Here is a 27,437-nt window from a genome sequence, read left to right on the forward strand (position 1 = left end):
GCATGATGGAAAAGCGGCTAAGTTCATGGCAGCCAGGAAGCAGAGAGAGGGAGAGGGAGGGTGGTGGGAGGGAGGGAAGAAGGGCCCAGGGATAGTTATAGTCCAATGCCATGTCCGCAGTGAGCTACCATCTCTAGCCACATTTCACTGGCCTACAGTTTCCCCTCAGTAGTCCATTTAAATTATTCATTCATCAAAAGGATTAATCCACTAAGAGGATTAATCCACTGCAAAGTAACAGCCCCCACAAGCTAATCATTGTTTAACATCTCCACCTCTGAAACTTGTTTTATTAGACACCCTGCTTTGAAAATATGAGGTTTTCCTGGATATTAAAGATTCAGACCATCACATCCCAAGTCCCTCCCTAAGAGAACCAAAAGATAAACAAACCACTGTGCTGAGACATTCTGATCAGCAGACCTGGGGCATCTCTTCATTGAACAAAATCAATGTCCTTACTTGTTCTGCTTTTGTCTTTGGCATTGATGATGCTCAGCAAAACTACAACTCTTAAGAAGATGCTCAGATAATTCTGAATAAAACTCTGAAGGCAGTTGATAACTTAACCACCAAAAACAGTCCCTGAACAATCCTTTTATCTTTACCATATCCTATTGGCATTATTGTTGCACCCCATCACATGAACACTTAAATGTTCATTGGTGCCTTTGTTCACTTTATTTAAAATAGAGGATCATTTTCCTCCTTGCTGTGAAAATCTCAAAGACAAGATAAAAACCAGGTTTTCTTTTTTTTATATATTTATTTTTTAGTTTTCGGTGGACACAACATCTTTATTTTATTTTATATATGGATCAAACCCAGTGCCCCGCGCATGACAGGCGAGCGCGTTACTGTTTGAGCTACATCCCCAACCCCCCAAAAAAACAGGTTTTCTAAGTCTTGGAAATCCCTTAGAGTATCTATCTCAGAAGGGATGGGCATTGTTAGCCATTTTTGGTTCTGTTGATATTTTTTTTCTAAATAAACTAGGTGGTGTTTTCCTTTCTTTTTTTTCAATTTAAAAGCACAAAGCAAGTTTTGTTCTCCTGAAATACCCTTTCTTAGCAATAACAGATGTGCCAAATCTGCTATGAGTATCAACACTTACTCCTTGGAAATTCTGTGGATTTCCTTTGAGAAGGACATGGTGGTAGGGGTGGCACACAAGGCATGGGATGAATGTACATTCATCACCGGTGGCCCTAATGATACTGCTTTTCCATGGTACCCCTTTATTGATCCTGAAGTCCATACACCCCACCAAGATCCAACTTGTTGAAATCAACAATGCAAGTGCCAAACTCCTGTGACTATCTCCTGCATAAAGAGGGCTCCTTAGATAATGCTTGTATTTGTCAGCTTTGCATTACTACCACTAAATACCTGAGGCAGCCAGCTTAATAAAGAGAAATGGTTAATTTAGGTCATGACTTTAGAGGTTATGTCCAAGATCAAGCAGCCTCATTGATTTGGGCCTCTGGTGAGGGTGATGGATGGCAATGGAAGAAGCATGCATTGGAGCCAGCAGTCATGCCTCAAGCCAGGAACAGAAAGCAGCTTAGACTAGATTCCACAACCCACTTTATAGGCACAAACCCAATGACATAAAGACTTCCATTAGCCTCCACCTGCTAAAGGTCCATAGCATCCTCTCTGAGGATGAAACCTCTATATATGGACTTTGGGGAGATAATCAGATTACATACAAATGATAGCAATATTCCATTCTGAATTCACTGGTTGCTAAACAATCTCAAAGGTACCCCATGTTGTATCCAGCTTTTCTATTTAATGTCTATTTTCATTAAATAGTACTTGCTACTATTTCTGGGGTGCCTTTCATATGCCAAACACAGCACTGGGCACAACACATGTGACATTTTTCAACTGTGCAACCACCTGCTGAAAGTCATATTCAAGCCTGATTGACTCCAGAATCTCTGCTCTTTCCCCTTGATTGATGATTGAACTATGTAAAGAAAAAAAAATTCTGGATCCAATACACAAAAGAGAGAGAGTTTGTAGAGCACTGAAAACCTCCAGAGACCACCAATACTTCTTAGAAGAGATTTCGAGTTGAGAAAGGAAACTCTAAGCTTATACTTATGACTTTAAGTACTATATTAGGAAAAAAAAAAGAGAGAAAGTTAGGGCTATGTTGAGTGTGGCAGCTATGGTGGCCAGGGTCTCAGGGACTGGCACCAAGGCTGGGTATTCTCTGAACGGTTTAGCAGGGAGTCCCCTTTGTGTCAGCATAAAGTAAACCAGTAAAGAATTGTGGAAAATTTTGTTTTCTCCCATCAAGTGATATGAAGGTTTCATGCCCAAATCGAAGAAAGCAGAATGTAGATTTCCAGAAAACACAGGTGAGATGAAGCCAAAGTGTTATTTATACAAACAAAAAATCACATCAACTCTTTCTGAGTGCAGCTGTTTTTCACTGCCTTTCTTAGGGATAATGAAGCTTGAGACAAAGATGTTTTTCCTTGGTTATGAGAAAGCATTTCTGAGAGGCAGCTTTGCCTCTCCTCCATGCCTGCAGCTTCTCTCACTCTCACCCCCAACTAAGAGAGATGGCAAACTTGTGAACCATCACGTGGTCAAGTGGAATCCACTGTGTGGTCCAGAGGGAGGAAAAGAGAGCGGGAACTCCCCTCCTTTGTTTCAGACTGTGCTGAGAAGACATCTTGGATCTCACAAAGCCTGGGGTCCTCTGAGGGAACTTGATTTGTGAATTGTCAAGATAAACTTCCACTTACTAGTTCTCCAATCCTAAATCATAAAAATAACAACAACAATCCAAAATAAGAGAATTTTACTGTGTAGTCATAAAAAAATCAGAATCTGCCAGTGTTCCGTAGAAAGGCAAAAAAAAAAAATAATAATAATAACAAAGAGATCAAAACCAGATAGATAAACAGCAAACGTGACTCTGAACGCTAAGAATGAAGTATCCACATGAATATGAGAAGGTAGAGGTAGTTGGAATTCAGGGTAAAAGAAAGAATTCAGACATGTGTCTGGGACACCAACATCCTTCAGCACTATTCTCCAGTTCATTTCCACTTCTGTTCTCCTCTGTGCTTGCCCTATTATATTCCTCTGCATGCTATTGCTGTGGCATGGCTTCATGCCTTCAGGTGATGGCAAACACTGAACACACAGAGCCTCTCCTGCCACAGGTCACTTGGGCCAGCTCTTTGACCTGAGATTCCTGAGGCTTGTGTCAGTGAGTACCCCAATCCAAATAGGATCTACCTAATATCTGGGGTTCCCTGAGTCCCCTCTCACTGAACTTAAAATAAGAGGGCTGTGTACTTTTGATCTTCCCCCTTTGAACTCAGATCACGGTTCTGCTAAAGAAATGCTCTTCATGAAAATCCTCCTTCCATACATCCAATCCTTAGTTAACCTATTTTGAAATTTAGATTATCTTCTGGCAACTCCTGCTGAAATTTCACATCTATTTTTTTCTTAGCGCCTCTTTCAAAACTTCTAATTCCACATCCTGCTATAGAGTAGTCAGCATTTCTTAATTTATGATAGAGCAATTTGGCAACATTCCAAATTCCTTAAGCCTTTGAATATTGTTACAATCATCTTTTGTGACTAGGATATAGTTAAAATGGAAAATCTTCATTTTTGCACTTTCTGAGTTTTCCTTTGTATAGTTCATGTATCTTATTGTTCATTTTATTTACATTGGATTGCAATTCATAAATCCTTAAAGTCAAGAGGTTATGAATAGTGCAATCCATGCTGGGGGAATTTTCTAGTACATTTTTGTGTTGATTGTTTACATCAAGAGGCTTCAAGAGCACACAAGAAACCATAAAAATTAGGTAACTTGTTGACACTTGAGAAGAAAATAATCAGCTTTTCTTTTTAAATAGCCACCAGAATTACAACAGAATGCTTGTTATTCTATTCACAGCACTGGACAAAACTAAGAAAGAATGAGGAAATAGGTAACCATATGGAAGAGGGTGAACTTTATCCATTGTCTCATATTTACTCTGTGAAATGAGTTGAGGTTTCACACGGACTATATACATGACTCCAGTGGACATTAAAAATAATATTAGGGGCTGGGGTTGTGGCTCAGGGGTAGAGAACTTTCCCAGCATGTGTGAGGCACTGGGTTCGATCCTCTGTACCATATAAATATAAATAAATAAAATAAAGGTCCATTGACAACTAAAAAAATTTTTACAAATATATTAGTACTTTGCAGGACAGACTTTTTTTCAGAGCCAGGGATTAAATTCATGGGTGCTTAACCACTGAGTCATATTCCCCAGCCCTTTTTGTTTGTTTTCAATTTTGAGACAGGGTCTCACTAAGTTGCATAGGGCCTCCCTAAGTTGCTTATACTGGCTTTGAACTTGTGATCCTCCTGTCTCAGCCTCCTTAGCTGTGGGGATTACAGGCGTACACCACTATTCCCAGTGGACAGACTGATTGCTAAAGTGACTACACTACCCAGAGAATCCTGTTTATTAAAAAAAAAAATCGCCCTGGTCATTGTTTCAAGTTCTAGTGGCAATGGAGGGGATAGTAAGTTGATTAGGGATATTGGGATTGGAGAAGAGAGGTCCTGTATAATCATGCAGACTAGGCAAGTTCTTCGTGGTCCAAAACTGCACATTTTTGGATATACTACATAATTTATCTGTTTTGGTTGTTAACTGTGAGTCTTTCCCACTACAATAGAAGCTTCAAGAAGGTAGCAACCTTTATTTTGTGTTCTCTTATATCTCCAGGTCTGTCACCCAATTTTTGGAAATTTTCTTTATTGAATGAGGTAAAAAGAAACAGAGAATTGGAAGGCAAATTTTTTAGCTCAACAAGAACTGTTTTTAAATGATGTGTACTATGGACAGGCAGGGTCATCTTCCCCAGGAAGTGACATCTTCCATACAGCTCCATTGGAATTAAAATGACTTTTTGTGCTGGGCATTTTATAGGATCACAGATTGGATGTGTTTGGCCACTAATATCATTTCATCTCTGTGGTTCTAAACATGAGACTTCATCAAAGGTTTTTCATGTTGAGGTCCCTAGACAATCATGCCATAAAGACAGAAGGTAAATGACTTGACAACCAACTGAACTTGGATATGGGAGTGGAAAGGATTCAGAGCCTCTCAGTTTGGAAATTTTGATGCCATTTTACAAAAAAAAAAAAAAATTGAATTGTAGTAGAATAACACATACAGCTGCCTCGTTTTAGAAAGGTATCTGATAATGGTGCTTAAAAGGTGCCATACGTGAATAGTTCCTTTAGCTATACAATCTCATATACTTGGTATAGTATGTAGGTATAGCAGTTCCATTTCACAACTGAGGAAACTGGCTCAAAGTGATTTTATAGCTATTAAGGGCATAACTCTAACATGGATTTTTGCCCTCATTCGAAGCTAGATTCTCCTAATCCAGTGTTTTGCTTCAGTGAGCTGTGAGTTACTGGAATGAGACTCCTCCTTACTGGGGGACTTATGAACTGGCAGCTCATGAGCAGTGACAGCCCACCACTTGTCTCTTGTCTCCACTGTGGACAGTCCCTCCCCAATTCCAATTTCAGTCCTTACTACCTGCTACCAGAAAGCCTCACAGTAAAACCACAATTTAATGTTTATACTAGCCAAACATTCTTGGATGGGCTGGTAAAATCCATTCCCCAATAGAAAACTGTCAAAGCAATGGGCTCTTTTTTACCCCCTCCAGTGATGATGCCTTGTGAAAGCAGCTAATGGGTAGTTGGGTGCAGTGGCTTGGGATCCAGGAGAAAATGAACTCAATGGGGAACCATGAATAAGCTGTTAAAGCCAGGTGGAAATGAGAAGTGGAGGAAATTTGGAGAAGTAGATGAAGAAGGCATTGGGGAGCACTGAGAGGACATGGAGTGAATGTGGTTGAGTCATGGTTTCAGGAAACCAAGCATTTGCCCAGCTGAAGCATTACAACACCCCTCTTTGTACACTGCATTTATTCCAGTGGGCAGGGATGAAGAGAGAGACCACAGGAATACTGGGGGGAAAAAAAGAAGTACACTAGGAGTATTCTGGAAAAGTAATTTTCTGTCTCAAATATGTGACAGCAATCTACTGAAGTGTATGGACATTTTGATCTGCTATGTGGGAAAGGTTGAGAGTAAATGCCCAGCACCTACAGAAGGTGGGGACTGGATCAATTTTTGACTTAAGAGGACAATGCCTTGCATTAGAAAGTTGATGGAATGTGGATTCAAGAGTTTCTGGCCTTTTTACTTGCAATTTTTAGAACCATAATTCAGCTCTACTGGATTAGGGCATGTTCCATCAAACTAAAAATCAAAAGCTTTCCTATGGGAGAAGTCTCAATGTTATAGCTGAAAAAGGTGACAGTCATATTACTGCCACCAAAAATAATTTATTAACTGTGTCTGTACAAAGAACTCTGTAGGCACAAAACCCCAGGGGCTTCCTGATTCAATGCATCCTTTGCTCTCTGCCATCTCCTCAGAGTGCCATTCCCCTCTTCACCTGTGAATAAAATGGATACCGCGTGAAAACTTCATTTTGCTGAGAGTATGACAGGACAAGAGGACGCTGGCTCCATCATCTGCTCCATACAGTGCTAGGGAGGTGTACTAGGACACTGCTATTCTCAACCTCTCCTTTTTGGCACTTGTGAATAAAAACATCTCTTCGGTTTCTACTTTCGACTAGGAAATACGGGGAGAGTTGGCAAGCGAGGTTTTGCACCATCAGCATATACCATGCTGATAATGCTCTTTACCCTTCTTTCTTTTCTATGCCACCCTGACCGCCAGACAGGTACCACGTTGCACCTGAGGTACAAGCACTCAGGTGCCTGCCTACACCAGGGAAAGAACCGGCATCGGAATTTCAGATAACCAACCCAAATCGTTTTACATTTTTCTCTCAAATGTGCTTGTCTTGTGACTTGTGTACCTGTGCGCACATATACATTTAAAGAAAAAAAATCCTTTTTTTTTTTTTTTAAGGCAAGTTATAAATGGCTTGGAGAGATCTGACAGGTCTGATCGCACAAAGGTCTTCTGCTTCACCAGCATTCCTCTCAGGAACTCAGAGGCAAAGGTGGCTCTGCATCCCGCACCCATGGCACGCAGTTAGGCAGCGGATGGCACAAGCACCCTCCCACCCGTACACGCCCCCAATCGTTCGCCCCACAGCGTCAGTCTCTGACCCCCACTGGATCCGCGCAGGAGACCTTCTCACAATCGGTCGGGAACTGCTTTTGCCACACATCGCCAACGGGGTTTTGCTTGGATCATTTATTTATCTTGTGTGCATTAAGAAACCACCATTAGGTGTTGGTGGGAGGTGCTACTCTGCCCGAATCCCAGCCCGTCCGCCGCGATTCCACACACACACCCGCACCTGCCTGGCTGTCAGAGCCTGCCTGGAACCGCCTTTGGCCGGGATCTGCCTCGCTCGGGACCCCCTGACGCGTTCTCCCGCTTTTTGCTCCCCAAGCTCGACCCGGCTGCGGCGCCTTAGCGTGATTTTGAATTCTCTGCCTGCTTGTTGGGTTGCTCCCGCGGGCACCCCCTTGCGCCCCGGCCCCTGGTCGTGGCACTGGCAGCGTCACTCGCTGGAGTTTGACTCTCCGGCGGCGGCGGCAGTGGCGGCGCGGAGCCGCGGGCGGCGGGAGCGAGGCGAGCCCGGCCGCTCGCCCTCCGCGCTGTGCTCGGATTGGTCTCTCCCGGAGAGTGCTGGCCGAGGGTTGGCTGTGGGCCGGCTGAAGAACAGGTGCACCTCACCGCCCGGGCTCGCCGAGCAGCCGCTGAGGAACGCGGCGCGCCGGGCTAGGCGAGCGGCGGCCAGGCCGGCCCCCTGTGTCGGAATGCGGTCCACCGGCGCCGGGTACCCCGCGGCCAGCCCGCTCGGCCTCTGAAGGCTGTGCGCGGCCCGGCGGCGGCGCGGGCGGGCGCCCCAGGGAGCGGGCCGGGCGCGGCGCCCCGAGGATGCCGGCGCGGCTGGAGCGCACGCAGGCGGCGGGCAGCAGCAGCAGCAGCGGCGGCGGCAGCGACAGCAGTAGCAGCATCAGCGGGCGCGGGGCCCCGGCGCACAGGAGGCCGCTTGGCAGGCTGCAAACGCGCCCCACAGCTCCCTGACCGACCGGCGGCGCCGGGGGGCCGCTCTCGCCCCTCTTCCGCGATCCTCACCGCCCCCTCCCCGGCCGCGTCCCCTCCCCCGCTCCTCTCCTCCCCGCCCGCCGCCCGCCTCTCGGGGGGAGGGGCGTGGGGGCAGGGAGCCGATTTGCATGCGGCCGCCGCGGCCGCTGCCTGCGCCCGAGCCCGCCGCCGCCGCCGGAGCCCGCGCCCGCGCCCGGCCCGCGCGGCCCCATGCCTCTGGCGCGGCCCTCGGGGGGGCGAAGGTGAAGACCGGCTCCTAGGATGAGTGAAGGGGCGGCCGCTGCCTCGCCACCTGGTGCCGCTTCGGCAGCCGCCGCCTCGGCCGAGGAGGGCACCGCGGCGGCGGCGGCGGCGGCGGCGGCGGGCGGGGGCCCGGACGGCGGCGGCGAAGGGGCGGCCGAGCCCCCCCGGGAGTTACGCTGTAGCGACTGCATCGTGTGGAACCGGCAGCAGACGTGGCTGTGCGTGGTGCCTCTGTTCATCGGCTTCATCGGCTTGGGGCTCAGCCTCATGCTCCTCAAATGGATCGTGGTGGGCTCCGTCAAGGAGTACGTGCCCACCGACCTGGTGGACTCCAAGGGGATGGGCCAGGACCCTTTCTTCCTTTCCAAGCCCAGCTCTTTCCCCAAGGCCATGGAGACCACCACCACCACCACTTCAACCACGTCCCCCGCCACCCCCTCCGCCGCCGGCGCCGCCTCCTCCAGGACGCCCAACCGGATTAGTACTCGCCTGACCACTATCACGCGGGCACCCACTCGCTTTCCCGGGCACCGAGTGCCTATCCGGGCCAGCCCGCGCTCCACCACAGCACGGAACACTGCGGTCCCTCCGACGGTCCTGTCCACCACCGTCCCTTTCTTCAGTAGCAGTACGCCGGGCTCCAGACCCCCAGTGCCAGGAACCCCCAGTACCCAGGCGATGCCCTCCTGGCCCACTGCGGCATATGCTACCTCCTCCTACCTTCATGATTCTACTCCCTCCTGGACCCTGTCTCCCTTTCAGGATGCTGCCGCCTCTTCTTCCTCCTCTTCCTCTTCCTCCTCCTTCTCCACCACCACTACACCAGAAACTATCACCAGCCCCAAATTTCGTAAGTAAACACGCTGTCTCAACTATAATTTACTACCGAGTTTCCTTTCTGCTCTCCTGCTGTCTTTCCCCTTAGCTGCCTGTCTTTAACACCCCCCTGCCCCTCCCCGCCATCCCAGGTTTGGGGCAGAGCATGGAAGATGGTTCCAACTGGTCACACGGAGGGTAAAGGCGTCGGCCTGTTGTGGGACTGTGTGTGGAGTCTGGGGGATGAGAAAGAGAGGTAGATCCTCAAGCTCCACCGGTCCTACTTTAGTGGGTCCCAAATGAGAACCCATCTCCCAACTCCTTTCAAAGGGTTAACTCCAGTGTGATCCCTTCTCACTGCAGACCTGCCGGTGAGCTCCCGGATCAGGTTCCTTTAGAGGGTTATGGAGGGAGGGTGGGCCTTCCCCAAAGCTCCCAACCCTTTCCCCGCCCGCTGCTGGGAAGGACAGGGACAAAAGCACTCGCAAATTGACCGAGGGTAAACCACAAAGGGAAGTTATGTCCCATGGGGAATGGCTATTTGTTGGGGGTGTTGATAGAATGTAGGGAAGACGCTTCCAGCCCAGGCGGGGACCTGGAAGGGTTAATTAGAAACCATTGGGGGAGGTAGGGAAAGGAGAAGATCCTAGGCAAAGGGTTAAACCGATCACCCCTCAGCCTTTTGGTAGCCATTCCAAGGTACAGAAATTGATTGTTGGATTCTGTGTCCACTGACTGTGAGTTAACTAGAAGGATATATGAAAGGAGCCCTGCAGAGTTGCCACCTCTAGGGTTCTAAGGTCCTGTGGAAAGAGAAGGGTTCCCCCCCCCACCCCAATACACACTTCTGCCAAGCGTTAGCTTTTGTTCCTTTCCCAAAGGAGGGGTGTGAACCTCATCACCTCTCAGTTCCTGTAAAATATAGGCGGTCTGGGACAGAGTTCTCTGCACTGGAGGGTGAGAACATCCAACGCTTTTGAAACATGTCACCCTTAGGAGGTAGCATGTTCATCCTGGGTGCAATTGGTGCCAGTACTGGCCAGATTACCCAAAGCAAAACAGCATCTTATGTTTTGGAGGTGTATGTTTTCTATTTTTATTAACGTTTTAGGTAGCTAATTGACCTCCCACCCCCACCCCTCACCTTATTCTTACTCTAAAGAATTCTCAGGAACCTTTTTTATCTGACTATTGATCAGGATATGGGAACAGTTTGTGCAACCTGTGAAGGTTATTTAGGACAAACCCCCAGCATGCCAATTCAAGTTCTGTGCAAGCCTATTCTGCAAAAACTGTCAGGTTATGCTGTCTTGATACTGTATTTCTGTTTTGAGCCCTAACATCTGGAGAAAGAAAGAAAGTGCTCATCATTAACTCTTCCGTGCTGGTAAAAACACCAGGTTTGCTTTCAGTCATCTGGTAATTTTTCACATCACTTACCTGTGATCTTACCAAGGGTGTTATTTAACCCTTGAAACTTTTGTAAAAGATAGGATTTGTGTACTTGTTAGTAAGTTCCAGAATCAAGTCCTTTTGCCTATAGTCTTCTATGGGGGGGGGGCGGGGGAGGCTAGCAGATGAATTGGGAGACAGGAAGGAAAGGGGAAGGAAGGAATCTGCCACAAGCCAGAATGGCAGTAGAGCCAGTAACTTGCAGCTCTTCTCTGCTTTGGTTGAAGCAATCATTTCTAAGAGCACATTTTCTCAGGAGGTGCTTAGAGACTCCTTTTAGCAAATCTAGCTTGAGTTTTGTGGAGGGATAAAGGATTTGCAAGTGTAGTATGAGCATATTCAATGGATTGAAAATAGGTGTCTATCTCTCTGGAAGACCCCAGATTTTTTTTTTAATCCTTTTGATGCAGTTGATATGAATAATGGAGTGTGGGTATACTTCCCAACCTTGTGTGTATGCGAGTGTGGAGAGATGGCACATGATGGGGGTATTTCATGTTCTTAGTTGATTTCCTTTCATTCCATTCTTGGGAGGTCTTTAAAGAAAAGCCCAAGGTAATTATTTCTGCCTCTCTGTGCTCTCTTTCTACATCCTGTAGTAGGGAATGGCAGCCTTTTTAATAAGTAATGATTATTGACAGGGCTCTCTACCCCAAGGAAAAGAGGGGGAAAAACCTGTAAATGGTGTCAGTGTTCACTAGACATATAAGCAGTATTTGCTTTATTTGTAATCTGACGTTTTCTCCGTTTTAAACCTTTAACAAGAAGTTGAATTAGGGATAAAACCAAGTATGCAAATCCAGCAGAAATTGACCTGGTTTGCATACATCAACAAGGAAAATTTTAATGAAAGGTTTATTATGTAGTTTCCATAAAAATGTAAGTTTAAATACATAGGTTGTATAGTAATTTAAAGAAAAAGCATAGTTTAATTATTTTTTTCATCCAAGACTGCAGGATGACTAACAAAAGAATATAAAGATTTCATTCAAGGGATTATCAGCACTGCTGCTGTAGGCTGAATTATTATCTGAATATCTGACATTCATATTTTTTTACTTGTTTTGATTATGTCACTAAAGTTCCCTGGAGAGAAATTTCCTTTTTCCTGGCTTCTGTTTTTCTTTTAAATGAAAGTCATGGATGGTGCTGTGGCACCTGAGGACAGATACAGAAGATGCTCTATTTTTGTGAGACTAACCCACAAATTCTTTAATGGCCAGAGTCTTGGCTCTTGAGTTGAACATCTCAAGGCTTAAAGAATAAATTTCTTTGTGTTCATCTTCGAACAATCAGAAGGATCTTGTGTGTAAAGGCAGCAGTGTAAAGGCAGCATAGCTCTTTGAAGTGGAAGAAGCTTGTTCACTAAGAATAAACACACTTGCTAATGGATAATAGGTTCCTTGCAAGCAAAAACTACTTTTGCAGAGAGGAAGGTTCAGTGTAGAAGACTGTTAATAATTTTGTATAGAATTGAAGAAAAAATGATTTCACTTATACAGCAGGAGGATGAGAGCTTAGAATTTGATTCTTGTTTCTGGAGCCATGATCTGGACCAAAAGTTTCCTGCATGTCCCTGAAATCTCTTGGTTTCTCTGTAGGCCAGTACTTGCCTTCCCTTCAGAATCTTTAAAGACAAATATCTTAAAAATATTGCTACTGGGTGATTGTTTTTCTCAAAGTCTCTTTGAATCATTTTGTGTCTGAGGTGTAGGTTAGTTTTCAAATTTTTCAAGCTAAAGGCAGGACACTATGTAAGGGAGGACACTGATTTTTGTCCAGTATACAAACGGCCTTTCTATTTTCTAGCATTTGGAATTGTATTTTTAAATTAGAAACATTTTCACAGAGTTGCTAAAGCCAGTGGAGTCTTAGAATTCTTTTACTCAGCTGAAAGCACTGCTTGGCATGTAAAAGGCCAGAGTCACCAGCTAAATTCAAGTACAAAGACAAAAAGCACCTTTTAATGGGCTATTTTTAGGGTCATATTTGGAAGGTTTTGTAGTTATTTCCAATGAATAATATTCCAAATATTGAATAGTATTTAGAAAAGAAATGAATGTAAATGGATCAGTGAAGTTTAAGCAAGATATGGAGACAATTTTCATTTACTCAAGTCTATTTAAATAAAACTTTACCCAATCGTACCTATTGCAATTTTTAAAAGCATTGACGACATCAGTAATTTTCCTGTTTATTCTTTCCAATATCTCCACTCCTTCACTTCAATAAGAATATTCTTGGTTCTTTTGTAAGGAGGCTCAGATGTAGTTCACTTAAATAAAGTTACCCGAACCTGATGTTCTGTCTATAGGAGTCAAGGCCTTCAAAGGAATTCCAACATAGAGGGTACTGACCCCAATCATGCATAGTAGCCAAAGTGAGAATATTGAAAGCTGAAGATCAATATTTCTTATGCAATCCAGTTGTGAGCTTTTTTATGAGTGCTTGCTGCTATTTGAGTATGGTTTAATTTCCTTTGGCCTTAATGCTGGGATTATGGGACTTTTCTGCTTTAATCAGTTCACTGTACAGTTTTGCTCTTTGGATACTTAAGTTGAATTTCATAGTTCAACAATAGTAACAACAATAACAACAACAAAATAATAACCATCACCACTACAACCACAGAACAAAACCAACAATAAAAACTAGCAAGGTTAGACATAGGTTGGCAAGACTATTTTGGGGGCTCTTTGAGTTTGGTCTTAGTGCAATAAGATAAAGTGGTTTAAACTTTCTTCTTGAGGTGATTTTGCTAGTGAAGAGTCCCTTTTGAAGGTTTGATTTGTGAATCCACATTTGTATTTGTGCTGTTTTCCTGGATAGACTTTAAAATACAGTGTTGATCCACAAATGTTTAAGAAGAAAAAAAAATCAACAGAAATAAACAAATTTTGTCAATTTTTCTCACTGTTACTAAAGAGCTCAGCTTTTCTAAATCTAGACTGGGTCACAAGCAGAGTTTTATTTTTTCTTTTCTTTCTTTTTTTTTTTTTTCAGAGTTTGAATCAATGCCATTCTGGGCAATCCAGTGTGCATAGGAACAAAATCTCTCCTCCCTTGTGGATCTTCCCAGCCCTTCCTTCTGGTCTTACCACAATAAAAAGAAAACCGATTTTCAATTTATTTCTTTGGTAGAATTGTTTTTTCTCATAACTGCTCATATTCACTACCAAGCATATCTCAATATTCTATCTGGGTTGTCGAAAATGGAACATGAAAGTTGGCCCTGAAATATATAAGAGCAAGGGAAAAGTCATAAATCTAAGTCTTCAAAATGCTTTGGAATTGCTTCTGAATAGGACTGAAATTCATCTCGCGTTCTTTCAGTCTGTTTTTATCTTCAGACCTGTGTATTGGGCAAGGCACAGCACTGGTGTTACCTTGACAAATACCACTGTTTTGAGATTCTAGAAACTCTACTCAACTACACCTAGGAAAGCTCCAGAACCGGTACACAGTGAAGGCAGAAGGCAGGAAGGCACTCAGTTTGTAATGGACTCAACTTTGTAATGTCAGAGTGAAAGCATATCCAGGAGTTGTTTCATATTCATTTAAATTATAACGAAGTTTGTATTTCTTCCTTTCACTACTTGTTCACTGAAGATTTTATGCACTTTTGATTTTTTAGACCTTTATTTCTTAGCCTATAATACCAGCACTACTCAATAAATTTTCTTTGTCTTAATAACTTCATGTCATTTCAAGTTATTTTAAATAAATTATTCCTTTGATAAGAAATGTTAGACTGCTTAAGTTGATATAGAAATTTTAAAATAATATTTGTTTAGGTAATTGCTTAAATGTCTTGGTGCTTTTTATATTAAAAAAAAGGGTTCTATAAACTTGGTGGAAGACTAATAGCTATTTATTTTCCCACGTAGATTGGCTTACAAATCATGTAACTTTTGATGTCACTTATTATCTCATTCTACAACACAATTGTATATTTGAACATAAGCTGTTATATGTGTTTATATAGTTCAATTTTCAAAATTCATGGCATGCATTATAATTTTTTACTTCATTTATTAAACATCTTTTTGGAGGACTTGAAATGCTGGTAGTGAATTGTTTGATTTGAAAAGTTTATATAGTAAAATTTCCTTAAAAAGGAGAGTATTTACATAAAACTTAACCTTAACAGTATAGATTCTCTCATATCTTGACCTAAGGCTAAGACATTTTTCTGAGTATGTGTCTACTGGTTTAAGTTTAGCATTTTTAATGCCATACTTCTGTTTCTTCTTTAAAAACATTAGTGAAGGAATCTGCATATAAATGCAGATTATTCACAGACATTATAATATATCCATGCCCTGGAAATCTTTCATAGTTTTTTTCCCCATATCTTTTTTTCCCCAGAGTCATTTTTTTCTCCTCTTTTTCTTGTGTTCTTTCTCTTTCTCTCTTTTCTTCCTTCTTTCTTTCTAAAAATACAGAACAGCTCATCTTTTGGATTTTCTTCAAAATATCCAACTACATTTTTAAAGAACCACAGTTATCTTTCATTCCCATAAATCATTGGTGTATACAATATTTAACTAAATTTCATGATAGCCAAAACAACTGGCTATCATTGGTGTATACAATATTTAACTAAATTTCATGATAGCCAAAACAACTGGCATAAATAAGGTTATTACCCCAACTGATGTAGGTAAGCAAATAACTCAACTGGCAGCTGCAGGGAGGTGTAGGCATTTTTGCATCCTTCCTGGTGGCTATGTCCTGTCCTGTGTCATAGTTTCCTCTAAAGCAGTGGAGAAGGGAGGTGGTGACAACAAGTTGTTTAAGGAAAGTTAGTTCAAGAAATTGTCATCTTCAGTAGGTAACATTATTGAAAGTGGGTATTAGTCCTTACTATATTTGTTAGGGATTTTGCTAGAAGATCAACAAAGATACCTATAAAACACAAAATAAAAAGAACAAAGCAAAAATACCAAAAACCTGTGTTCTTGTATTGTATGATAGTTGAGTAACCTTAAAAAGTAGATTCATTCTCAGAACTTTAACTTCCTCCTGTGGGATCATGAGGGTGATGCCAATAACACCCACTCCCAAAAGAGCTCATTAACACTACTGTTTTTATAGCAGTGAAATGGGAAGTGGGTAGACTGATTATTTTCATCCAAGAGCACATCAGGCCATTGAATTTAGTTGAAATATTGGGACTGGTTTGCTCCCCAGCTTCAGAGATCTTTCATCACAATGAGAGATTGTTGCTCTTTTATTGCCCTGGTTCTCTCTTGTGATACGCCAAAATGAGGTATGGAAATCTACCTCAAGTCAGCTTTGAAGTTTAGTTCCAAAAGGTAGCCCACTTTCCCATTAACAATATTTGCTTGTTAGATATTTGTAAAAGCCTCATTTGTGTATATGTTTATCACAGAGAAGAACCAAAATTTGGGGGTAAAATCAGTGAGATTGCTGAATGATCTGGAAATCTGAAATCTACAGAAATCTGAAGATTCTTAGTGAAAGAAAGAATGCCCTAAAGCCTCCCTCCCCTTTGTGACATTCCTACACAATATTATTATCATTGGGTCTTTCAAACTTTGGATAGAATTTAAGCCAAATATCTTTTTTTTCCCTAGAAATAGCAACATTAACATTTCAAAAACATATATCTGCAGGTTACACTTCATCCTGAAAATTATTTCAAAGTATTACATTTTGTGTGATTATAAGTTTTTTTTTTTAAACAGGTTAGGGATTGTACATAAAACATATATTACCTTTCCTGAGCATAAGATGTGATTAGTCAGAAAGTAATCTGCAAAACTGTATTATGTTAGTAAGCTTAATAACAGATGTTTAGCAGCCTCCAATAAGATTTTGTCTTTTTGTCTTTGAGGCCTTTTTTTTTTTTTTTAAACAAGTGATAGGGTGTATCATGAATGCAGTAGGGTCTACGAGAACATTTTCAAATTTTTAAGAAAAGGAAATCTGAGTTCCATGCAACTACTTTGGCATAAGCACTTCATAGGCAGGGTTATGAGAATAGCACCAGTCTTTTGCTATTATAACTGAACATATTTCTCTGCCCCTTAAGATAACCTTCCCAAGGCTACCTACAACCCAAATCATGATTGTCTGGTGAATTGCCAGGGAGTTGGAAATTCACTAAAGGAAAAAAAAAAAAACTCACACCCTCATCATTTTAGAATCACATTCTCTGGATTTGTGAATCTTAAATTTTACTTTTAAAAGGAAGGATTATTCACAGAATCTCAGGATTGGAAGGGGCTTGAGAATTTAGGTAATAATAAAAATGAGAGCTATGGGGAGTCTTGCTGTGTGCCAGGAATTTTTTTATCTGATTTGTTTTTTAAATACAGATTCAAAGACAAACATATATAGACCTGTGGCGCATGCATCCCTATCTTAATCATACAGATAATGGAACTGGACTTAGAGTGGTTATATACTTTGTCTAGGACATGAATAATGTGCATAATTTGGATGATCAGGAAGATAGGCAGATTGTGCAGATAATGGTTCCCAACCCAATTCCTAATCCATTGATACAATGTTGCCATATCTGTGGTCATTTCTCCTTTCAATCTCTTACTATACATAGTGACATTTGATATTATAAATTCATAAATGACACATCTGGTCTAGTAAAAGAGAGCCTTTCTGTGTATTCTGTGATATCTTACACATATAATACCATCCTTGTTTCCTGAGAGAGCCTTTCTGACTGCAGAAATTGCCCTAGTTTTCAATCCAAGGAGAAGCTCTGGAGATGTTTCAACAAAAGAGAAAGAATGTGTTCCTTTAAACTTCTTTTTCTTGTAACTTTATTGAGGTATGACTTATAAATAAAAATTGCATGTATTCAATGTGTACATTTTGATGAGTTTGGACATACACATATACCCATGATACCATCAATGCAATCAATGTGCAATACTAAATATACCCATGATCACCAAGAATTTCCTTGTTTTTTTTTTTTTTGGTAGGCACACTTAACATGAGATTTATCTAAACATATTTAGAAATATGCAATACCATATTGTTAACTATAAGTACTATATTATACAACAGTTTGCTAGAAATTTAGCAAAAATCCTCATCTTCACACTTCTATTCTTTTGTATTCTTAACTATTTTATCCTATGATTGCTTGCAGGTAATTCAATATAACACTGACAGAAAATTGTTACAGGCTTTATTTCTCTGCTTCCTAAAATTCAGTCAAAATTTTCTTCTCAGCCCATTCCAAATGTATTTTTGATTATAGCAGTTACTACATCATATGCTGAGACTGATCAATGGAAATGTGTCAGGGAAGATTTGGAGTGATAGCCTTCCATGGCTGTAGTCACTAAGATGTGGGCCCTACTAAGGAAATGATGGGAGTTTCATCATACGCAGTCTTCTCCAGAACACCCCAATTCCATTTTGGAGCCAGACTGCAAGATTCCCAGGATTGAGTGTCCAAGAGTTCTACGAGGAGTAATATTGATGAGACTCTGATATTGTGCAAAGGGAATACCCCAAAGTAGACTCTCTCATTGTTAGTTATTTGACATTTTTGTACATTGAAGTTCTTTTTAGTTAAAAGAAGAAAAGTTGCTGTTAGTTAAGTGAAATATGATTGGAATTGATACTTTTGCAAACTTACAAAAAGAAAATGGAAACCAGTGAAGTAGCAACTTTACATGATAGGGTTTGAATAGCATGCTCAAAGATAGGAAGATTGTAATGTCGAGAAACTGGTATATCAAAAAAGGCCACAAAGAGTAACAGCTATGTTCATAAAGAAGAGGGGCAAAAATTTACTAACCCAAAGTTGTTGTACATATAAAAAAAAGTTTTTGTTGGCATGTTGACAATATTTAGAGACTCTAGGAATAAAAAAGAAAAATAGGGTACAGAAATGTTTATATTAAATGCTATTTTGACTTAATTCTGTTTAACCGACTCTTTAGTATGTTACTATTTTATATTTAATAACTGACAAATACTTATGCTGTAATGAATAGTCACAAATGGGAAGACTTCTCCCTTCACTAAACCAGAGCTGTGTTTAGTGTAAGTTATGTCAGCCCCAGAACCTGTTTATGTTGACTGTTCTTGGTGCTATAATTAGGTATTGTATTTAAATATTATGAAAACCAATGAATTGATTGTGGTTTCCATTGAAACTAAGTGGATTGCATTGGAAATACTCCATAAAGATAAGCCACTTCAAAAATTGATTATGCAAGCAAGTGAAGATATATTGATATATTTATAAGAAGGCTGTGCTTGGGTTGTTTTACATGTGGCTTTAATCCATCTCTCTGCAATGAATAAACTGAACCTGAAAAATCACAGCATACATTGTGTGTATGGTTTTCCACAAGAAAAACAATAGATATTTACTCAAGGAAAAACCTTGAAATATGTAACAAGTATTTGGCATTTATGTGTATTAAATCATATACATTTAAGGTTAAATATAATAAATAATAAAATAGATTTTTGTTTACATAATAAGTATTATGAAATCATTACATTTTTGTAATTTTAAGAATATTGGAAAATATTTATTATATACCTAAGACTTTGGATAGAAAATTAAATAGGATGTGGATTATATTAAGCTATGTAGATTAACAGATTTAATATATAGATATATAGTAACTAAATTCAAAAAATTGTTGATTATTTCTGGATTGTGGAATAGGAATGGTATTTAATTTATTGTCCTTTTTTTGGTATTGGCAAATTTTTCATTAGTGGTCATGAGTTCTCTCTAATTCAAAGTTGTAAAACTTTTGAAAAAGTAAAGAATAATCTCCATGGATCAGTTGAATTATTGGTCTTGCTTCTGTGAAGATTTTAGATTTTTTTTCTTTAAGAATTTGTGTCTTAATTGGTGGAATCAGCACTGAAGTATTGACAGTTGGATTCCTGCTGTGAGATGCTTGTCTATAGAAATACAAACACATTTTCATGTGCTCATGGGAAATAATGCCTTATTGAAAGCTGAGTGGTTTACCTGGGCCTTTTATATTAGCTTTGATCATTTGAGGATATGGATGATGGTGGAAGTATAATGAGTTGCTTAATGGCTCTTCTAGTCTGCAGATGGTGGATAACTTTAGTAGTAGTGCTATGGCTGAATATAGCCAAAATGAATCAATCAAGTGTCTGTATATTAATGAATTAATTACCTGGTATAGTTCAAGGATGAAATAAAAGGAAAAGGCCACATGTATTGTTAGATTTTAGTCCACAAGCCATTGGAAAGGGACAAGTAGTAGGGCACATGCTGAACTGTGCTCCAAGTCCCTCAAGTATTTCACAAACCCAATGATGAGCAAAAAGAGCCAGAACAAAATTATGGATCTGTTTATATAATGTTTAACAATGAGAAGTCAAGATCAAGTTTATCTTTGAAAAGGAGGTAGGTAGTGAATGGACGGGACCCAAGTTGTGGGGCTTAGGGGTACTGACAATATTATACTTCTAGATCTGGGATCTAGTCATATGAGTGAGTTCAATTAAAAGTTTATCAACATGTATTCTTATGATTTGTGCACATTTTGTATACATCAATACAAATTTCAAAAAGTAAAGGGAATCTTTTGAGACATTTCTTTGGCCTTTACCATTGCATAGAGCCAGGATGGTGTTCTGCATTCGAGGATTTTCCCATTTATATACCCTTGATACTAGGTCTGAGGATTTGCTTCTCATGGCCCATTGCCTAATACATGCAAAGAAGGTCTTTCTGGTTTCAGCAGCTTCATTTTTTTATGATCTTGACTGGAGAGACCACAGACAGACAGCCACCCTCCTTTAAGACTTCAGCCTTTTTGAATGGATACTTTGTGTTTATATTAAGTAAAACCTTTTGTGTCCTATTAGGAGTGTTTCTGATAACAGCTGAAGTTGCCATTTTTTACATATCTTACACATATAATACCGTCCTTGTATCCTGAGAATGGACTTATCCCAGTTCTATAAACAGTAAAGTGTGTGACACACAAGAAGGACATTTCACCATTTGCATCTATGCTTTTGTTGAGAAGATCAGAATGTATGTACCAAAGAATAATGAATTGCTGAAACATATGATTCCAACATAGAAAGTGTATTGGGCCATTTCAGAAAGTAGTAATCATTGCTGACAAAGAAATTTTCAAAGGAGAATTTCTTCAGAGTAATAGAGAAGTAAGGCCAAGAGAGAAAGAATCCATTAACAACTGTAGAAGTCTGCATGTTTTTGCCCCAATGATCTAGTGGGGGGTCCAGCTGGTGCAGACAGGGCCTCTTTGGGAACTAAGGGGGCAGCCTCACCTTTCCTTGGAGCAGGACCTGATTAAGGAGGTGGAGGTGCATTGGGGTGGACATAACTAGGCTGCTAAGTTAAGCCATAGTCAGGATTGGTGCAAGGAAGTTATAATATTTGTGGTATTTTCAGAAGATGTTAGAACTCCAGGACGACTTGGGAGGAAGGATGGGCAATGGATTTTAAAGATTCTCCAAGTCTGACTTGTACCAAATTATTTACAGATGTGGTCTCTGATTTGTGTGGGGATATATTTTAAGTGTTGACTTCATTCCAGTGCTGCCTCAAAGTGTTCCAAAAGGCAGATGAATTGCTGTGTTTTAAGGATGTTTAGTTTATCCAGAGTCACATCAACACAGCCCTAGATTTAACCCAAAATAACAGCTTTGGAATATCTAAAAATTTGCAAGTAGAGACACAAGGAGAATAACAAGAAGAAACTCTTGATTGCACTGCTTCACCTAAATTAACCTGTGGCTGCCTTCAGATTTTTCAGAGGCAAAAACTCCTTTCTGAATTGATTGCTGCATCACCCCTTTGGTTCCATCTGGGATCCTCTCTTTCCAGAATCCACTCAGCACCTTTTGGGATTTAATGCTGAAATTGCATAGCATTCAAAAGGAATATGACACTGTTGATTCCCTCTCTGCTCTTGTCACAGTGAGGAATAAGAAAGGAAAGATCTGTAGGGCTGTATAAGATGAGGCTTTCATATGGCCTGCAGGAGGGCTCCTGCCATAGATGGGAGAACCACATCTGGGCATTTACATACTGACAGCTAAAATTAGATGTCGCCCTCTTTGTTCACCATACAGGATCTTCAGATGAGAATCAGGTTCATCACTCTTGCTGGCTTACTTGGTTGCAGGCTGGTACCAGATAGAGGGGCTACTGCTCTGTGTAAGTGCAAATACTAAATTAGCATTAATAGCTAACAGCATCTCTCCTATATTTTTCACTGATCAGATAATTTTCACTGATATCAACATTTACAATATGCCAGCTGACATATACTGGTGTTATTTGCTTGGAATATTTTAGGTTGATTTATTTTATTGACTTAGATCAAGGTAAATTTTCTTAGTTATTTGTTCATATCTGTGTATTTGGTTAGAAGAGATTTTTTTTGAAAGGATGGCAGAGAAGTAGATAAGGATTTTAGCAAAGTCTGTCTTGAATCTGTGTTACTCCTTCAGCGCTTGGTTTTGCAAGCTTCCAAATGACCTTCTCTGTGGTACCTCACTGATGCTCATCTTTCATTGTGAGCAGCTCTGAGTAATTTATGATAAATAATGAAATGCTGTTTCCTACAATGCACTGCAAATGGCTGAGTGTTGTAAAAGTCTAAGGAGCTCTATTACTTCTAAATGACTAGGTAACACAAAAATGTTAACCCCAAAGAGAAGAGGTCAAGTAGACCAGGCTACTGAGGAAGCACGGTCTCCTGTCGGGTGCCCTCTGATAAGCTTTCTGCATTTGAACTCTGCAAGGACTGCTGCCTAAGTAATCACCTTCTAGAGTGGCAAGGAAGGGTGTAAGCCTGTCAATGGATATACTAGAAGCAACAGGGGTTTCCTTGGAGGGGAGAAATTTGCAAAACTGATCCAAAAAATTATGAATGCATGAATACATAAATGAATGGACTTTCATGTGTTATGGATGAACTTTGTGATGCTAGGAAGCAACAATGTGAATATTTTGTTTGAACATTGATATTGAAAAGAAATCTTAAAGAGAAAACATTGGAATAATTTTATCTGAGCAAGGCTTTCTACATATCTAACATTTTTCAAAATTAACTCTTTCTATGATTTTTATATTGTCTTATCCTATTATTTAAAATAAATATATACCAGACATATTTTTGCAACTTTCAGCTCTTTGGTACTCCACAATACATTTGTACAACTGCAAAACGTTTAAAGTGAATATGTATGTCCTTCATCCTGGTTGCCATAAAATAGCCCCATATCTAAGTGTTAGGATTTGGAGACTTTAATTGCTTGCTACAAAATGTCTTTATGTATTGCATTCCCATTGTGAAAATTGAATTAAATTGCCAGTCCATGAGCTCTTTATGCTGCAGGGAAGGAGTCTCTATGTGAGCAAGCCATTGAAAGGGTGATCTTTGGCCAATGATACTTTTAAACTCAAAAACTTTGCTGAAGTTTAGTGCTGAATTTTCTCACATTTCCCCAAACTTATCACTTTGCCATAGAAAATCTTTTCTTCCCCCTGTTCTTCCAGCTATCAGCTACAAGGTATGAAATGAATTGCATTAAAACAGATAACACATGCTACATTTTCAGAGGAGTACTCCATCTGTCTCATCAATTTCTTTTCACTGCTGGTGCTGGGTAGTCCACTTTAATCCTCAATTATCAGTTACATGCAATCAGTTGAACCTCTTGACCCTCAGGAAATAGAGATGCTTTCAGGCCAGAAAAGTTGGACTGCTTTAATGTGTGAGGATATTTCTGCTTTTAGATGAAGAAGGATTGCTGCCATGTGTAGTGGGAGAAAGAAATTCAAACAAGGAAGGTGATTCCAAAATCATGAACTGTATGGCCCTGCTTTCTGATCCTGTGCCAGCTGTAAGGTTTTGTGTGGGCAGCATCATGCCATTGGCAATACAACCTACTTTTAGGTGTCCGGATATGAATTTAGATGTTTGTAGATTATGCAAGTGTGTTACCTCATCTCCATATGTCTTCTGTACTACTGCTTCTTTTTCTTTGATGCTCTGTCATTTTTTAATCTGTTAACAAAAGATCTTGGTGAACGTGGCAAAGATGCTCTGGTGGTTCTAGGAGGTGGTTTCCAGAAACTGACTTCACATAAACTTGGCATTGTTTTATGTATGTGTTCTTTTTTGCTTCCATGGAAAATTGGAAAGAAGTGACTTAGAAGAGGGGGTTTGAAAGGGAGAAAAGTAATTAAGGCACAGTGGGAAGTCCTGACCTTGTTGGATATATATTATATTAGTTGAGACCTCAGGATAAACTATTTGATCTCTGGCCTCGGGTTCTTCTTTAAACTTGGATGCTAGACAGGATGCTCCCTGAGTCTCCTTGTGGCAATGATTCTGGGAAGCCAAGGGTCTAATTTTGAGATTAAAATCTTGGTGGGATTTTTTTGAATCACTCACTTCAAAAAAGGGCTCTCTTTCCCCTTCCCTGGCCACTCTCCTTACAACTCTCTTTCTTCCTACCTACCTACCTACCTACCTACACACACACAAACACACACACACACACACACACACACAAACACACACACAGTACTTTTGCTTGTTTGTAGTATATTTTTGTTATGATATTTAATAGTTTATCATTTTATCATTTGGAATATCCCTGTTTTGGTGTGTTACATAGATGGGGTTAGATGGGAATTGATTACATCCTAAAGTCAGGTGAAATTTGCTTGTTTGCAACTTTAAGATAGAATTCTTTATCCTTCCCCTAGTGTGCATACACACAGACACACATACTCACACATACATACTATGTATGTATATATGTCATGTGTATATTATATATCTATACACATATATGTAAATGGATTCCAATAATAGGGGAAATTACTGCCATACATCAAGTACTTTATTTGGAAGTATAAATAAATTCATCTGAGTCAGGCATGGTGGTGCATGGCAATAATCCCAGTGACTTGGGAAGCTGAGGTGGAAGGATCAACAGTTCAAAGCCAGTCTCTTTAACTTAGTGAAGCCCTAAGCAACTTAGTGATACCTTGTCTCAAAATTAAAAATAAAAAGTGCTGGGGTGTGACTCAGTGTTTAAGCACCCCTGTGTTTAATCCCCCATATCAGTAAATAAACAAATAAATAAATAAATGAAAACAAATTCATCTGAATCTAGATACAATATAGTATTTGATCCCCTTCATTAAACAGACGTCCCAGTTGCTGAATCTTACAGTATTATAAGAACAGAGGACCAAGAACACCATCTCTAGAGTTATGTTATTAATGTGTCTTCCTGTGGAACACTGAGTCCTCTTGTGTTGGTTGTCATGAGGTTTGGAAATCAGAGTATGGTCTCATTAATTGAATTAGAACACAACTGTGACCTGTAGCAGAGTTAGATGACATTTATTTCAAACTCAATGTGGTTATTCAATACTCTTATTTTTTCTTCACTTACCTTTCTTCATTATTATATAGGCTGTGCTCACAATACAAAATTAGAAAATACAAGCAGCAAGAAAAAAGTAATACTTAACTGTAGCTCTAACACACAGAGGTAATTATTGTTATGATTTTGTTGAATGTTAATTAGCCCATGCTTTTTTGATTTATGAATGTGTACTTTATATATAAAATAAAATATATTCTAATACTCTTTAAGATAGCTTTTTGTAGTTAAAGTCTTTATTTCCACATCAAAACACCTCAAGTCCTATCTTTAATAGTTCTATGCTGAAATATATTAATCTATTCAAATATAATCAGCTTATCATTTGTTGGAGATCTAGTTTATTGTAATTTGGTCACTATTATATAAAATTCTGCTTCAGACATTCACAGCATGGAATGAAAATTTTGGGGCCTATGTGTAATACAAAAAAGAGTACTTCATCGTCTTATTTATTTATGTATGTAACCTGAAATTTCTAAATTCTTACCCAGGAAGACTGAGCAATTCAGGTTCTTGCCAGCAGAGTGTCAGAATGACCACAAACCCCTGTGGTCCTAGGTGTCACATGTCATTAACAACACAGTAAACAAAACATTTGCCTGACTTGGATTGTGACTCAGTGGTAGAGCGCTTGCCTAGCATGTGCAAGGTACTGGGTTCCATTCTCAGCACCACATACAAATAAATAAATAAAATAAAAAATTTCATCAACAACTAATAAAAATATTAAAAAAAAACATTTGCCAAACAGTTTTAGAAGAGTATCTTGTTGGTGTTTTAGGCTACATTTCTTAATTACAAGTAAAGGTGAACCTTTTCGCTAGTTGTTGTGGAGCAAGGGCAGTGAGTCTCTCCTGTCTGCACAGTTGTTGGGACATGACCTCTCTTTGCATCAGCCAGGGATTCATTGCAGCCTGGGATGTTCCTAGGTAGAGGGGAGCCTAGAACTTCTAAGACTGCCCCAAGAAATTCTATAACAAATTGTGTCCAGAAAACCAAGAGCTGTGTTTTAGACAAAGGATAGATTTAGCAGGCAATGGATAAGGTGTGGCTGTTCTTGACTAAGTGCTCACAGAGAGACACTACAATTATCAGCTTAGGCTGCATCACAAACTACCACACACTGGATAGCCCAGGCAACAGAAATTCATTTTCTCCAAGTTTTGGAAGCTGGAAGTTCAAGATCAAGGCATCAAAGGCAGGGTTGCTTTCTTTTGGGTCCTCTCCCCCTGGCTGGCATTTGTCATTCCCGCTCAGTGTCTCCATATGGTCTTTTCCTCTGTGCACATACATCTGTGCACAAACTTCTCTGGGTACAAAATTCTCAGAAGGTCTTCAATCTGACTGGATTAGGGTCTACCCTCAAATCTTCATTTTGAATTAATCACATTTGCTTATATCCGAATACAGTCACCTACCAAGGTATTGAGCGTTAGGGTTTTGACATATGAATGGGGGGATACAGTTTAGTCCATAATAGGGACTCAATTGCATGGACATACACAAATCAAAAATAATAATTTCAAATGGTCTGGAGGTCTTACATTGCAACTTTCTCAGAGTTTAATCAGTGCCTGGGGACTGCTTCCCTCTCCTCTTTACTTTGTAAGACATCCTCAGTGTTGTATTCTCTGAGTGTGCTATTTACTACTGTTCTGTTCTGTGGTGTAGGTGCAGAGCTGGAGAGGAAGCTCTGCTTCTAGGGAGGTACGGCCTAAGTGTTCTGCACCTGGGCTTGGCGACAGCTGATGCCTCCGGCAACCACAAGTCTACTGCTGTTCCCGCTAATAAGTACCATGGAAACCCAGTGAGCTCTAAGGGTGGTGGAGAGGTGGGTGAACATGAAATCACCAAGTGACACTGGCTTTTCAAATGTCACATTATAAAAATAGAACCAATTGAGAAAGAGAGGGGCCATACCAGCATCCTGTTGCTCCTTGATTTTTGGCATTTGATTTCCTTTCCTTTGCAGTCATCTCCATGATACGCAGGGAGACCCAGTGCTCTGATTACCTGCATAGGATGGACAAGCTGAGATGCCTCCTCTTTAGAATACCACTAACACTCCAATCAGAAATTAATTTGATTTGGATTTAAAATCCATCTCCATTAAGGCTCTGCCTGATCTATTCTTTAAGCATTACAGTTTATAGATCGAGAGGTGTTGTCTTAACATTTTCCTTCCTTCCTTTCTTATGTTTTTTTTTGCCATAAATAAAAGCTTTAAAAATGTTATTTCACAGATCAATAAATTCTAATCACAACACCAAAATTGATAGACCTGAACATTTGGATTTGGTTC

The 27,437-nt window shown here is 40.3% G+C and overlaps 1 protein-coding gene across 5 annotated transcripts in view; it reads left to right on the plus strand.

Annotated features, from left to right (window-relative positions):
- Nucleotides 1–8,431: 8,431 nt before the first annotated feature.
- Nucleotides 8,432–27,437, plus strand: part of NRG3 (neuregulin 3) — a gene marked incomplete at both ends in the record, with an annotated part of 1,044,303 nt that continues 1,025,297 nt past the window's right edge. For all 5 annotated transcript variants that reach the window (XM_081268118.1, XM_081268121.1, XM_081268119.1 and 2 more), the window contains one exon: nt 8,432–9,263. In XM_081268118.1, coding sequence (XP_081124244.1) covers nt 8,432–9,263 — 832 coding nt within the window. The remainder of the gene's footprint in view (nt 9,264–27,437) is intronic.

Source organism: Spermophilus citellus, assembly GCF_964194105.1.
Source record: "Spermophilus citellus genome assembly, chromosome: 15".
NCBI classification, from domain to species: Eukaryota; Metazoa; Chordata; class Mammalia; order Rodentia; family Sciuridae; genus Spermophilus; species Spermophilus citellus.